At 42.5% G+C, this 16,492-nt stretch overlaps 1 protein-coding gene across 4 annotated transcripts in view; it reads right to left on the reverse strand.

Annotated features, from left to right (window-relative positions):
• ephb2b (eph receptor B2b) overlaps positions 1-16,492 on the reverse strand; it is a 174,342-nt gene that overhangs the window by 57,336 nt on the left and 100,514 nt on the right. For all 4 annotated transcript variants that reach the window (XM_087800826.1, XM_087800823.1, XM_087800825.1 and 1 more), the window contains exon 4: positions 2,236-2,391. In XM_087800826.1, coding sequence (XP_087656952.1) covers positions 2,236-2,391 — 156 coding nt within the window. The remainder of the gene's footprint in view (positions 1-2,235; positions 2,392-16,492) is intronic.

The following is a 16,492-nucleotide window of genomic DNA, read 5'->3' on the forward strand; positions in this document are numbered from 1 at the left end:
ATCGCCAGGATCTCACAGTATTTATTTCTTCCTTTAGCTGCGGTGAACATAATGACTGCTGCCATCTAGTGGCTGGATGTTTATTTGCGACATAAAAATATGTATCCTTTTAAAATGAATTATTCTTTATTATATATACATTATAAAACCGTAAACCATAAAAGTAAAAAAATAAATAAATATTTTTGAAAAACAAAAATCGATACAACGCTCTACACTATTGTGGAGAACATGTTTCAAAATATCTCTTTATCGACATTTTTCTTACTCTCCGTACCCTTGGATTTGTTCATCAATTTCTTTAACGGAATGATTTTTCAACCACGAGGTAACAAGCGGATTTTTTTTCTTTCCTTTTTTATATTTCTGGAGATATTGATAGTGTTTAAGATAAGAAAAGAAACAGAGATTCTCACCGTCAACTATTCTACAGAAATTTGAGGCGAATGTTTGACGATAAACGCAGAGATGATCGAGATAAATCAAGATAAATCTCCAACAAAATCACAATCGGACTTTTTTCCAGTTATAGATTTAGTTCAAACTGCGAAAAGAGTCAAAAATGTTGTTGCATTTGATGCTTTGAAAAAAGTGGGCAAAAGTTTTTATGTTTTTTTTTCGAGACACGACAAAAAAAAGACTTTAATGTTAAGTCACGGTTGAAAGATCAAAGTCTGTAGACTTGGAATCAAAATCTAGATTCCATTTCAAATCTTATCACGATATCTTGAAGTTCCACTTTTGAAAAAGGTCTGTTTTTCTAATCTGGTCCTGACGTCTTAGAATCTTCTCCGGTGTGTTTGTGACACGATTCTCACGGAGCTACAGTCCTGGAGTGTCTTCTCTCCGAGTCGAGGAAGATCCGGGTGTGTCGTCCTAGATATTTAGTGAGACGAGATCAACAATGAAAGTGTTCGTCTGCGACGCCTCCAATTACGGGAGAAAACCCCCTCGGGGGGTCTTGAAGCCGCTCCTCCTCCCGGATCCGAATCGATCGTTTAATGTACTTTTAATAGGCGGCAATTACCAGAACTTTGCGAGGGTCCGGCTCAGACGTGGAAACATAACTCCTCCGTGGCATCTCTTTCCTGTGGCGGAGGGTCTAATACCCTCGCCCCCCCGCCCCTCCATTAGCTGGCGGGTGGTTCTGATGGGCCCCGTTCACTTGCTTTAATCAGGCCCCGGGTCCTGCTGCGTCTGATACGAGTGACGTGACGTCGCTTCTCATTCACAACAGCTGCTCGACTCCCAGAGCCGGGCTTATGCAAATCTCCTTTGTTGGAGACCATCTCATCTTCTCCCTCTTCTGCTGCTTTCAACAGGCGGCGACAGGAAAACACCACCAACATGTTGAAAGACCCCCCTCTCTTACCCCCCTCTCTTACCCCCCTCTCTTCACCCCCCTCTCTTCACCCCCCCTCCCCTCGTCTCTCACTCCAGCCCCCATTTTGTTTTTCATAGACCACACTCCACGCACCGATTCCATCGCCCTCCGATGCTCCCTCTCTCCGTCTTCTGGTTCATTTCTCTTATTTCCTCACCCGACGCTCGCTCTCCCTCTCCCTCCCTCCCTCCCTCCCTCCCTCCCTCCGTCTCTCCCTCACCCTCTCTCTCTCCCTCCCTCCCTCTCCCTCTCTCTCTCCTTATCTCCCTCTCTCCATCCCTCTCTCTCCCTCTCTCTCTCTCCCTCTCTCTCTCTCTCTCCCTCTCTCCATCCCTCTCTCTCCCTCCCTCTCTCTCTCCCTCCATCTCTCTCTCTCTCTCCCTCCCTCCCTCTCTCTCCCTCTCCCTCTCTCCATCCCTCTCTCTCCCTCCCTCTCTCTCTCCCTCCATCTCTCTCTCTCTCCCTCCCTCCCTCTCTCCCTCCATCTCTCTCTCTCTCCCTCCCTCTCTCTCTCCCTCCATCTCTCTCTCTCTCCCTCCCTCCCTCTCTCTCTCTTTCTCTCCCTCTCTCTCTCTCTCTCTCTCTCTCTCTCTCTCTCTCCCTCCCTCCCTCTCTCCCTCCCTCTCTCTCTCTAATTCAAACGGCTTCATTGACAAGAGAGCGAGTCTATCCCAGGAAATCATTCACAAAGCTTGGCGTCTCCGGCCCAGTAACCTGTGGTCCCGCTCAGGGTTCGACCCCCGAGTGACGCCCCAGACAAGGCGGCGGAGTTTTTGTTCGCCATCCTTCGAACCAGAGGCGCTCCCGGCGTGTTGTCGCCCGATGCTCGGGATGGAAGGAGCGCCACTTACTGGTGCACGGCATCTGCAGAGGGTCCGAGTCGGTGCGATAGTATCCGTTGCGACAGACGCAGTTGATGGCGCCCTCGCTGGTGGTCCGGCTGTTGATGGGACACTGCAGGCAGGCCTCGTCCCCCTGAGTGGGCTTGAAGAATCCTGACGGACACGCTGAGGAAGAGAAGAAACCTATGAAGTGGTTTGAACAACTTGAACAACTATTTAAAACACTCTTGTTGAAAACATTTACCACTTTTTCTACTGTTGTGTATTTTTCTAGTGCAGTTGTGCTTCACAACCACTAAAGGAATCTGTCCCAGTTCAAATACCTCCGACCTTTACCCCTTCAGCAGTTGATAACAGTATTTATTCTTATAGAGCCACTTCAAATATGTAGTAAATTATAGTCAACGTAACAGAAAAATCACAGAACTTCATTTATTCTATTTTTCTGATTACTCACCAACCACAAACTAATTATATGTGTAGTATTACACTCTGTGAGTCACCTTAATTTTACTTCGTAAGTCACGGTAGTATTACTCTGCGTTTCTCGTAGTATATGTCTGCGAGTATCTGTAGTATTATTCTGTGATTCTGGTATTATAACTCTGCGGGTCACTGTAGTATCACTCTGCAATTCTCGTAGTATTACTCTGCCAGTCACAATAATATTATTCTGCTATTCTTGTAGTATTACTCTGTGACTCACTGTAGTATTACTCTGTGATTCTTGTAGCATTACCCTGCGATTCTCGTAGTATTACTCTGCGAGTCTCGTATTATTACTCTGAGTCACTGTAGTCGAGTCACTGTTGTATTACTCTGCGATTCTCGTAGTATTACTCTGTCAGTCAGTATAGTCGAGTCACTGTAGTATTACTCTGCGATTCTCGTAGTAGTACCCAGCAATCAACCCTGTACCATAAACACTTGATTTTAAAGAAAATCATTGTACTCATCATATCTTTTCACAATTGTTCATAAAATCTTGTAAATCGTCGTCGTCAATGTCTCCAAACGTTCACACGTCACATGACCAAAACGCACACACCTAATTGGTCAACACCGTCTCCTTGTATGCATCTAAATAGTGAGAAATTAACGTGTACTCCGTTGTTGATTTTTCTAAACGTTTATGACTTGATGTCCGTGTAACAACTAACATGTGTTGACACCTCTAGTTAGCACCAGTAGTTTAAAAAAAAACTAACTTGGAAATTCAAGTCTTGGAGTTACACGTCTGACGTCGAACACACAGTATTGATTCGAACACTTGTGACCACGAGGCTGGAGGGAATAACAAGGTTGAGGAAGTGACCTTTTCAGTTTGGTGCTTCCTGTCGGTGCGGCGAGGTAAACCTGCGAGGGTCGGACAGCGCGCTTCCAAAGAATTAGACAATCAAGTACCTGATGAAGACCCTCCCTCGCCTGCAAGGCAGCACTCAGGGCAAATCATCCAATCTTCGCCTCAATAATTCACAATAAGTCTGAAGTGCCGTGTTAGCGCTGAAAGCCTTTTTTGAGCCTTTTTTGAGCCTCTGTTGATGGAGACGCTGAAGACTCTAAAGTCAAAATATGCAACGTGTTCGCGCTAGAAAAAGATGTGCAGCGACTCCAAGAAGTGCTGTTGAATATAAAGATGAACAAGGAAATAAAGTTAATATATTAAATCAGTTAAAAAACTACTCTATCCATATTCACGTCCACACATGACCACAAATTAGGGCGATACACTAATCTTGTAGAAGACTTTTCGGAACAACTTCAGGTGACGCTGAATTGAAGTGAAATCTTGTAATTGTTCCGATATCTTTTGTTTTAATTATTACCAATGAGAGTCAAAATATATCCAACGGAGTCAACTGTATCCGCTCGTCCTCAGTCATTGCATTGATTTTATGTTTTTTTCCACTCTGCAGAGATATAATGTCTGCTGCCATCTAGCGGCCAGAAGTTTAATTGCAACACAAACATGAACAAACACTGTAAATATTTGTATGTTAATTGTAGATAAAACATTTTAAAAATGTTGTATTTTACACAGATTTAATTGAATAAAAATAAAGCAAAATAGATCTACGATAAAAAAAGAATTTGAAAGTCAAATGAATAGATAAATAAAACAAAATAAATCGATACAGTGCTGTAGAATACCTATATAGTACGGTGAAAACTAAGCTGAAAATTACACTGCGAGTCACTGTAGTATTAATCTGCGATTCTCGTAGAATTTATCTGTGATTCTCGTAGTATTAATCTTTGTGTCACTGTAGCATTAATCGCCGATTCTAGTAGTATTTATCTGCGATTCTCGTAGTATTTATCTGCGATTCTCATAGTATTACTCGGCGTGTCACTGTAGTACAAATCGGCAATTCTCGAAGTAATATTCCGGGTGTCACTGTAGTATTAATCGTCTATTCTCGTAGTATTACTCTGCGTGTCACTGTAGTACTAATCAGCGATTCTCGTAGTAATACTCCGGGCGTCACTGTAGTATTAATCGTCTATTCTCGTAGTATTACTCTGCGTGTCACTGTAGTACTAATCAACGATTCTCGTAGTAATACTCCGGGCGTCACTGTAGTATTAATTGTCGATTCTCGTAGTATTACTCAAGGTGTCACTGTAGTATTGATCTGCGATTCTCATAGTATTAATCTGCGAGTCATAGTTATAATACTACGCAAGTCACAGCAGTAGTACTCCGCAATTATTGTAGTAAATTATAAACCCTGTATAAGTAAAATAAACACTTTTATTTTAAACAAAATCGTTGTACTTTACGCATCTTTTAACAATTGTTCATAAAAGCTTGAGAATTGTTGTTGTCAAAGTTAAAACTTTCACACGTCACATGACCAAATCAATACCTAAGCAGAATAAATATCTATATAGTTTGGGGAAAAAACATGCACATGCCTACCACGAATAGACTCTTGATCTAAGGGAAGTATCACAAAACTCAGTCTCAAACACATTCCTTTATAAAGAAATAAAGAATATTGACCGGAATTCAAAATGGCATGAAAGTGGTCGTAATGCTTGTGGGTGTCAAACACAAAAGGGTCAAAACTTCGTACAAAAATGTATATCAATATCATAAAAAGTCCAAAGCACGTTCCACTTTATTGTTTGTAATTATGTTTGTTCTAATGAATGAAATCACTATGTTGTTCACTGTCTTGAGCACCACGTGAGGCGCCTCATTGAAACGGTGCCGTCACAGGAGCCAAACATATATTCGGGGCCACATTAGATGACTTGCCAGTCAAGAGTTGGCCCCTGAGAAACAAAAGTGCATCAGTCAAGAGTCATGATCACACGTCTACGGTGCTGCAGTAGCGCCACCTTCCCCCAGAACCTTCCTCTCCCAGAACCTTCCTCTCCCAGAACCTTCATCCCCCAGAACCTTCATCCCCCAGAACCTTCCTCTCCCAGAACCTTCATCTCCCAGAACCTTCATCCCCCAGAACCTTCCTCTCCCAGAACCTTCATCCCCCAGAACCTTCCTCTCCCAGAACCTTCCTCTCCCAGAACCTTCATCCCCCAGAACCTTCCTCTCCCAGAACCTTCCTCTCCCAGAACCTTCCTCTCCCAGAACCTTCCTCTCCCAGAACCTTCCTCTCCCAGACCCTTCCTCTCCCAGAACCTTCATCTCCCAGAACCTTCCTCTCCCAGAACCTTCTTCCCCCAGACCCTTCCTCCCCCAGAACCTTCCTCTCCCAGAACCTTCCTCTCCCAGAACCTTCTTCCCCCAAACCCTTCCTCCCCCAGAACCTTCCTCTCCCAGAACCTTCCTCTCCCAGAACCTTTCCTCCCCCAGAACCTTCCTCTCCCAGAACCTTCCTCTCCCAGAACCTTCATCTCCCAGAACCTTCATCCCCCAGAACCTTCCTCTCCCAGAACCTTCCTCTCCCAGACCCTTCCTCTCCCAGAACCTTCCTCTCCCAGAACCTTCCTCTCCCAGAACCTTCCTCCCCCAGACCCTTCCTCTCCCAGAACCTTCCTCCCCCAGAACCTTCCTCTCCCAGAACCTTCCTCTCCCAGAACCTTCCTCTCCCAGACCCTTCCTCTCCCAGAACCTTCCTCTCCCAGAACCTTCCTCTCCCAGAACCTTCCTCCCCCAGACCCTTCCTCTCCCAGAACCTTCCTCCCCCAGAACCTTCCTCTCCCAGAACCTTCCTCTCCCAGAACCTTCCTCCCCCAGAACCTTCCTCTCCCAGAACCTTCCTCTCCCAGAACCTTCATCCCCCAGAACCTTCATCCCCCAGAACCTTCCTCTCCCAGAACCTTCATCCCCCAGAACCTTCCTCTCCCAGAACCTTCATCCCCCAGAACCTTCCTCTCCCAGAACCTTCCTCTCCCAGAACCTTCATCCCCCAGAACCTTCCTCTCCCAGAACCTTCCTCTCCCAGAACCTTCCTCTCCCAGAACCTTCCTCTCCCAGAACCTTCCTCTCCCAGACCCTTCCTCTCCCAGAACCTTCATCTCCCAGAACCTTCCTCTCCCAGAACCTTCTTCCCCCAGACCCTTCCTCCCCCAGAACCTTCCTCTCCCAGAACCTTCCTCTCCCAGAACCTTCTTCCCCCAAACCCTTCCTCCCCCAGAACCTTCCTCTCCCAGAACCTTCCTCTCCCAGAACCTTTCCTCCCCCAGAACCTTCCTCTCCCAGAACCTTCCTCTCCCAGAACCTTCATCTCCCAGAACCTTCATCCCCCAGAACCTTCCTCTCCCAGAACCTTCCTCTCCCAGACCCTTCCTCTCCCAGAACCTTCCTCTCCCAGAACCTTCCTCTCCCAGAACCTTCCTCCCCCAGACCCTTCCTCTCCCAGAACCTTCCTCCCCCAGAACCTTCCTCTCCCAGAACCTTCCTCTCCCAGAACCTTCCTCTCCCAGACCCTTCCTCTCCCAGAACCTTCCTCTCCCAGAACCTTCCTCTCCCAGAACCTTCCTCCCCCAGACCCTTCCTCTCCCAGAACCTTCCTCCCCCAGAACCTTCCTCTCCCAGAACCTTCCTCTCCCAGAACCTTCCTCCCCCAGAACCTTCCTCTCCCAGAACCTTCATCTCCCAGACCCTTCCTCCCCCAGAACCTTCCTCCCCCAGAACCTTCCTCTCCCAGAACCTTCCTCTCCCAGAACCTTCCTCTCCCAGAACCTTCATCTCCCAGAACCTTCATCCCCCAGAACCTTCATCTCCCAGAACCTTCATCTCCCAGACCCTTCCTCCCCCAGAACCTTCATCCCCCAGAACCTTCATCTCCCAGAACCTTCCTCCCCCAGAACCTTCATCTCCCAGAACCTTCATCTCCCAGACCCTTCCTCCCCCAGAACCTTCCTCTCCCAGAACCTTCATCCCCCAGAACCTTCATCTCCCAGAACCTTCCTCTCCCAGAACCTTCATCTCCCAGAACCTTCATCCCCCAGAACCTTCATCTCCCAGAACCTTCATCTCCCAGACCCTTCCTCCCCCAGACCCTTCCTCCCCCAGAACCTTCCTCTCCCAGACCCTTCCTCTCCCAGAACCTTCCTCTCCCAGAACCTTCATCTCCCAGACCCGCTCCACGACACTCTTACGAAGGTCCTGGCGAGGCTCAGCTGCGGCATCTGGAAAACTCCACATGTGCAGCTGCAACTACAATTTGAACGGGGGTCACTTCATGACTGGGATCCCGATGTTTATATTAGACAGATGCATTACTCCGGCGCGGACCTTACAGGACAGGGATTAATTCGCCTTTTCCTCCTTTTTTAGCCCAGAGTACATTAAGCAGAACTGTCGCCGCTCCAGATCTGCTCCATAGATTGTGATTGTAAATCTCAGCTCTGCAGCGACGTGACGTTAAACAGCAGCAAATGACGAGTCTTTAGGCTAAACCACGTTTAATGAAGCCGCGCCGCCTTTAAAAGTTTACACTGGATAATGCGAAGCAACTCAAATACCACGTCAATACTTTATTATTCCAATGTCTCGTGTTATTTTCTCACGCATTCATTCCCGTCTTTTGTCCGCCGGTGACTTCATCTTTGAACCTCACCGTGAAACTCAGTCCGTGCATCAATCACTTGAACTTATACTTTTGTCAGATCCATTGTCTTCCAGCCATAAATCATCGCAACATTTCACTGACGACGAACGAGTCAAAGTGCAGTGAATTAAAGCACTTATTTGAATGAAAATAATATAAATAGACACTCACTACCACACCCACGTTGCTTATGGTGCCGACAAAAACGGTGAACTCCCATGATGCCGTTCAGTCGCTACAGTACTATATATTTAAATTCTACATCTATGTCGCTACGTCAGAAGTGATCGACTGCTGCGATCGGTCGGCTGGGCGGCAAAGCATTAAGGTAGCGGGTCAGTTACCTATTACTGCAATGTTAACAGTAAGTTTGAAATAAAATCAACAAATTAATTTTAAAAAAGTCAAAAATGTCATTTAATTGAAATAAAATCCATGATAAAACACTCAAATCGTAATATAGATGAATCATATGTACAATTATGTATTTATAGGCTGCAAACAAATGTAATATCCAATCATTTTGAGAGGAAACTGCTTCAATTAATAATAAGCTTCATTCAAGTTATTGTACTTCGGACATGTTGGGCTCAAATTCTTATTGTTTTGACTATTATTGTTATTGTTTGACTGATTTCGTTGGTTTTGTTTGTTTGTTTGAAGTTTACTTTCTTATGTACCTGCACATGTTCGAAATAAAGAGTTCAAATAATTTAAAAAATATATATAAAATCAAATAAATTGACATTTAAATACAAAACAAAATACATCCTTTAAGTGTTTCAATTACACAAGATACACATTGAATATATGGATTATTAATAAGAATATAAATAACTTCATTGTATGGGTCCTTAATCTTGTTTTAATTTCTTTTTTTTCCAGAAAATGAAAAGGTAATATTAAAATGTGTTGCTAATCTGATGAATGTGTTGCAAAAAAGTTGAATACAAACACTTACTTATAGCCAAAGAGTGCTTTATATTATTGAAAAATGTAACTTTTATGTTTGTAATACGCTTCAATCAAGCAAACCAGCCGTGTGTGTTTTTTATTTCCATGAGTTTTCAGTCAAATGAATGACATGATTTCGTCCAGGACCGTCAAAGACGTCCACGGTCTGCATGTAAGTCACGAAAATGTTGTTGTTTTAGAATGAAGTCGTCATATAGATCTCATCACCGGGCTCTTACTCCTGACATGTTTTTCTTATCCCATGATTGATGGGGGGAAAGGTTTGGGGTACGGAGTGAAACATGAGGCCGGAACACTCGGGCTGCCAGTCAACGCTCTGGATGAGGCCCACGCAGGCGTCCACGTGGGGAATTGAACCGTTGGACGGCGACGTGGAGCAGGAGGAACTCCAGAGGCTTGAAAGAGACCAGACAGCGGGAAGGAGAAGGGAAGTCGGGAACAAAGACAGGAGCCGCCACCATGTTTGGTGTGTGTGTGTGAGAGAGAGTGTGTGAGAGAGTGTGTGTGTGTGTACTTCATAGTTCATTGCTAATATCATTTTAATTAGACATTATTTATTCAGTTTTCAGTGACTTTTTAATACCGTTTCAATGACTTAAGTTAGGGTTTCATAGTTTTCTCTCTTATATCACTTCTATCAAGTTCTTTTTTTCATCCATTCTTAAGATATTTTACTTCTGTTCCTTAACTTTAATTTGATGTTCATCTGCAGATTGTTATTAATCCTCCAGATTTACGTTCAATGAAAATATTTACGTGGCGTAAAACTACAGTTGAAAAATGGTGTCGTTGCTACATTTTAAAGTTGAACAAAGTAAACATAAACTAAATGTAGTAAAAAACATAAAATGACACACGAGAACTCGAGTAAAAATCAAATCAATCGATTGCGGCCAGTTTTGAAATAAACAATCAAAAATAACAAATAAATCTAAAGTTAAACTGTATAAAAACACACAATTACACTCACTTTGGTTTGTACAACAAAGTCAATCATGAAGCTTATGTTGGTAAAATATATTCTATATTTCTCCAATTAAGGGAGCCTTTAAATTATGTTAAGTAATTTAGCAAAAACTTCAGCTTTATTTCAAAGTCTATCATTTTTATTAAATTATATTTATAATGACTTCTCAAGGGAAGGTAAAGTTCTACTAAAATGAACACATACTCCTTAATGAATAATTTATGTAAAGTACTATTAATAATATTCAGAAAAACTTGATATAAAACAAAAGTATTATTACTACATTCACACTTGTTAGTTGCATGCTCACATTTACCGCTTTTGATCATTTTATTTATATATTTTATTATAACTATTTATTCATCATCACACATCAATGCTTAGCAATAGTTTTTTTGTGTAACATGTTTTTAAATGTAATCACAGTGTAAAAAGTAGTAGAGAAACATGAAACATTAAAGATTCCAAAAATAAAACAAATACTAGAAACTCACCGGGAGAACAACAAATACACACTATGACAGAGACACACACCAACAGTACGAGGACACACAGGATGACGGAGACACTTGCTCTGAGTGAACCTTGAGGGTAATTGTATGTGATTATGATTGAACGTTTCCAACTCCCTCAATTTGTCAACCTGAACAACTTCTGACTCATATTTACACGTCGACACTCGGAAAGTATTGCGTGACACTCGGGAAAACCCAGTAGCTCCGAGCAAAAAACATAATTCTGTTCTAACCCCTCCGTAGTTTGGATCATCGTGAGGTTTTAAAATCACAATTTAACCAACAGAGGTGAGTTGAAAACTGCTCATTTGAAGAAGAAAAAACACACAAATGTAACCCAAATAAGTTCCGTGTGGCATTTTTTTGGCAGGAATATTTAGAAGAGCTTGAGCGGTTTGTTCTGTCGGAACTATCCGACGGTGCCAAGTGCCAAATTCATCCCGGGAAAGGAAGCGAAAAAAAAAAGAAGGACATTCTCGCTCTGACCATGAGTATTTGGCGTCAGTAGCATCCGTGAAAAGAACAGATGAAAGTGGAGCCATATCCAGTTCAAGAGGACAAAGTATTACATGTCCGGGTGCGAGCCCTGCTGCCCCGGCACGTCATTATTTGGGGAAAACATTCGGGGAATTTCCAGCGGCAGATGATGGATTTTCAGGAGTAGCATGGTGTCAGATGCGAAGTGGAGGGCGGTGATTAAAACACAGATCAGAGCTTCACTTCTTCGCCTCCCCTTCCTCGCCGCCGCCGCCGAGAGGTTTGATCAGCAGACGTGGCGCTCGCCACACGACGGCTAAAAGGCGACATTTCCTCAAACATGAGTCAATTATCAAAAGAATATTCACAGACTATTTGACTAAAAATAAACCTCCTGTTATTTTTATCGCGCGGACGATCCGGCAAACACGCCTTGTTTTTTCTTTTTTCTTTTTTATTTGCTGTCGGACCCCTGAGGATTGTGGGTTTTTTGGGAAGTGGAACACCTGGCGTGGCAGCGAGCGAGGAAGAAAAAGCTTTAGAAAAAAAAAATAATGCTTTGAGGAAATGTACTCACGTTTCAGACTCCATTTGGATTTTACTGGGTCAACACGTCCAGATAAAGGCGGCGAAATAACTTCCAGATTTAGCACGAAAACAGACGAGGAACAAGAGGCTGTCGTTGAAATGATTGACGTCTTTCAACCACGTTTGATACCCTTCGATCTGATGGAGGGCCTTCGCAATATCGCGGCTCTACTTCCTTTTGTTCTACATATTTAAATACATTGTTACATTAAAAGCTTCCTGTCTTTATTGTTTGAACAAAATCTTTTTTTAACAACTGCATAATTTAGTGGGAGACACTAACTACCACACCCACGTTACTTATGGTGCCGACAAAATGGTGATCGACGGCTGCGATGGGTTGGCTGGGCGGCAAAGCGTAACGGGAGCTGGTCAGTTCACCGTTACTGAGGTGGTCGTTGAGAGGGTGATGGCGAATCGTGTGCAATGATCACGGTAAGTTTGAGTCTCGTCCATGTACTTGTCGTAATCATCAAGAACTTCAAGGTATTAACATGTTTTTTTGAGCCAATATAAACCGTGAGAATGAGGAAAATGTACAGGACAGGTACTAATCCACGAGGGTTTTGTTACTGGGCCACACAGAATTAAAATGTATATTATTTTTGTTCTATTTTTGTTGATTATTAGTACATTAAAAAACTTATTTTCGCATGTTTCAGTTAACTTTACTCGAAAAAATAATCCTCTAAAACTAGTGTTAATGAGTAAAAATGTGATTTATTTTTTAATGTTTTTTATCTGAACGTCGGTCCATGAATGTAATCCGGTCCGTGGGTCTAAAAGAAACTTTGGGGACCCCTGCTCTACAATAAACGAGGGACCCCCGTACTTACATTTATCTTAATTATTATGAAGTCTTGGTCACAACTGTTGGCCATAATAATGTTTTATACATGTGCAATAACAATGAAAGTTAAAATCATGAACATAATTACGGGTCTAATGAATATTCAAAGGGATAAACTAAGTAAACTTTAACGCACTCGTAAACCAGAGCTAATCCTCGGCTTCTTCTAACCGTCCGTATTTATGTCTTTTAATAACAGAGCGTGACACGGACACTTAAATCGAGGGGGTTTTCTCAACCTGCGAGGATGGAAATAGCAGCAGAGAGTTAGTCGAGGTGAGACGCCGAGACCTTCAGGTGATTTACAGGTGCGTCGTGAGGACGGGTCTGGAAAACATTCACTTGGGAGAGAAGGAATCTTTCAGGGCGAGTGGGTGGAAATAGAAAAAGTGCAGAGAGCAGAGGATGAGTCGCACTAATGTGGAAGTCTCTGTGTGAGTCATGTCTCTGGACACACACACACACACACACACACACACACACACACACACACACTGACCTGGACATTTGACATTTCCTACATGCCCTCGTGCCATCGGCCCGATGCCAGGTTCACCAGGAACATGCCACGAACGTTCTTGGTTGAGAAGATGACGAGAGAATCTCTCGAACGATGTGTTTTGCTCTTGATTGTTCAAGCGCTTTGTGACCCTGGTCTAGAAACATCTTTATCTTCTTTACCAAAAACCTTGCACACATTTGTCTGCTTCACGTCCTCGATGGTAGTTCAGAGAAAGATGTTCAAATTAATTCTAATTTATTTATTTTATTCTGGAGATTAAAGAGAAAATATTCCCGATGTTAAAAAATGTATTTCTCTTTATGTTGAAGAGGTGTTTGTGTGATTTTTTATTAAAGTTTCCCAAAATTTCACTCGTTTTCTACTCACACTCGTGTCGAACTAAGTGTTGGGATTCTTTTTTTCAGAGTAATCTGATCATTTCTTGGAATTACAGGCAGGATTCAATACAAGACGAGCAGTATTGAGGTACTTGGATGTTATTAGGATTTTATTTGCAGTTTATGTTAGAACCATTGAAATACATATTCTTCAAACTCGAGCTAAATCGGGTTAAAAATAAAAGTTTTGTCAGTCGCGGGTCGAACAAAATAAATACTGCTCTGGAGGTTAGTATCATCAGGATAGTGTACGTACTAACTAGTAACTAATCTTGATAGATGGTATGTTTCAAATCAAACACTGCAGGAAATGACGCGACAGCTTCTTCTTCTACTTCTATTTAACGATGATTTCAACCAGATGTAGGAAAACTATCGCCACCTGCTGGCAGCACGTTTGGTTTGGATCAAGAAATATGAGAAATATTCCTGAGATATTTACTCCGAAGACGTGTCGTCCTCCTACTGCTGCTGAAAATACACCTGTAAATATATATATATATATATATATATATATATTTATATATATGTGACGTAACTTCCGTTTACAATGTCAACGTCACTAAGATGGAGCTGTTTAGTGTAGAAAGTGTCCATCGATCCATACTCAGGTTTGTGTGCGTTTTAGTGACATGTAGTGTGTATGGAGAACTACATTTTAAATACTCAGAATTGAGACGCACTTATGCACTAAAAATACTAAGTTTTATTAGTGTGCGATTTGAGACACAGCTCAACTGTATTTTCACTGTGAGAGACTCGATTTGTCTTAATAAACTCTGTGTTTGTTGTACTTCACCAAACAATCAAATAAATAGTAAGTGAAGATGATTGGAGATAAATAAAGCATCTTTCATTCATTCATCTCATCACTGGCATCCGTCATTATCAACATTAACATTAACTTACTTTTACTTACGTAAAAAAATGACTCAAAGGAACCAGATTTTGTCTTTTTTTTTTTTCATCTTTTCTTTTATATTTAGAACTGATCACTTCCGTGCACGTCGTTCCTAACATAGCCGCAGGTTCCTCTTTGCCTTGAGCCGACACACACACACACACACACACACACACAGAACATGGCGGTGTAAACACAAGCCAGAGTGTGTAGTGTGCAGCAACAACCACGTGTGTGTGTGTGCGTGTGTGTGTGTCGCCCTCACAGCTGCTTTATAAAGACTATTAAAAAAATGGACAAAGACAAGACAAGGTGTGTGTATCTGCACGTGTGTGTTGTTCTGGGTGTGAAAGAGAAAATGCCGGGTGGGGAGTAAATCGGAGGTGCTAGGTTTTGTGGGCGCAGCAGGAAAAAAAAAAAGTGCTGAAAGCAGTGAAAATGGCCAGTCAGGGGGGGGACTGTGCATATGCAGGGGATGCTGGGTATTTTCCCTTCACTCCATTGTGACCAAACAAGGCGAGCGATGCGACGCCCAGGCCTCGGCTCGTCTATAAAAAACATTTATACGAAACATGGCGGAGCCGGATCAGAGGATATCGTAAATAGATATTGTTTTTTTACGAGATCCTTGGAGGAGAACATTAGATTAAAAAACAAAAACCTTTTCTCATTAACCGCCCGACGTCCTGCGACCGCGGACCGTTAGCCCTTGAACCGGTCACGTATAAGTAAAGCGCCGTCTCGTTAAAACCAAACTCCAGATTAACGGGAGAAAAGGGGGTTTTAAAAAAGAAGAAGTTGTGAGGGGGGGAGAACATGCTGCCTCACCTCCTCGACAGGGAACACTGGCCGGCACTGTTTGCTACACAAAGTCCCCGCAATTCAATTAGGAACACAGTCCTGGTCGTCTAATTCAATCACGCGTGTGTAGAAGCTATTAGACAACTGGCGTTCGCTTCACCCCGTGCACACACACTCAGAGACACACACACACACACACACTCAACACACACACTCATGCTGGCACGCAAATGAGATATTTATTTCTCCCGCTCGGTTTACATGTCTGGTGCAATTAACAGGTCTGGCTTCTGGAACCCTGAAGCCCGGCAGAGCCTCTGAGAGACGGTGACGCAGCGACAGCTCCGAGGTGTAAATAAAGCTTCGGTTGGAACCTCCAGAAAAACAGGGATGGAAAAAAAAGGAGGATAAAAACCGAGGTTGAAGTCGTGTTGTGTCAAAAGGTATCAAAAGTGATGATGCTTAAATGTTTTGTTCGGATACAATATTCATTTTTAAAAGTTTTTATTCGGGTTATTTTTGCGCTACCTCAAACCTTAAAATCACGGTTTAGTTTTTGCAACTGTTTTGTGTTTTTCATGTTTAATTGGTGGTTCTGTTAGTTTTTACATGTTGTGACATTGTTGCATTTGTGTTGTTCATAAAAGTTTTTCTTTTAAATTTGAGGATATTTTTTTTGTTTAATACTTGTGGTATCGAACTATTTTTATTGAATATGTTCCTATGTATCGATAACAAGTTGAAGTCTGGTGTATCGTGACAAATAACAATATTACCTCCAACTATAGGTAACAGTGTTTAGTGACACTTTCAAATCCTTTAAATGACAAATTTGTCCTGTTTTTTACCGTTTTAGTTTGGTTTCTGCGTCTTGAAAGTAATATATAAATATTATTACGAGGGGTGTGTAGTGGACAGAATCTGACGATACAATGCGTTAACATACTTACCATATATCGCAACATATTGTGATGTAGTAACAAGTATATATGTGTAGTATTGTCCAGTACTTGACTCTGGTGTTGTAGTATTTACAGACCACATGACTTTTGACGAAGTCGTAATGGCTTTAATTTGTTTTCAAACCAAAATATGTTCAAACATTAGCTTTAAAAGCTGCTGGAGTCACTGTATCCTCTCGTCCTCAGTTATCGCAAGGATATCATTGTTCCTTTAACAGCGGAGGTTGTAACAACTGCTGCCATCTAGCGGCCGGAGGTTTAATTGCAACACAAAATTGAAACAAACGCTGTGAATATTTGCATT

The sequence above is a fragment of the Callionymus lyra genome, chromosome 10, assembly GCF_982586985.1.
Source record: "Callionymus lyra chromosome 10, fCalLyr1.hap1.1, whole genome shotgun sequence".
Taxonomy (NCBI): Eukaryota; Metazoa; Chordata; class Actinopteri; order Syngnathiformes; family Callionymidae; genus Callionymus; species Callionymus lyra.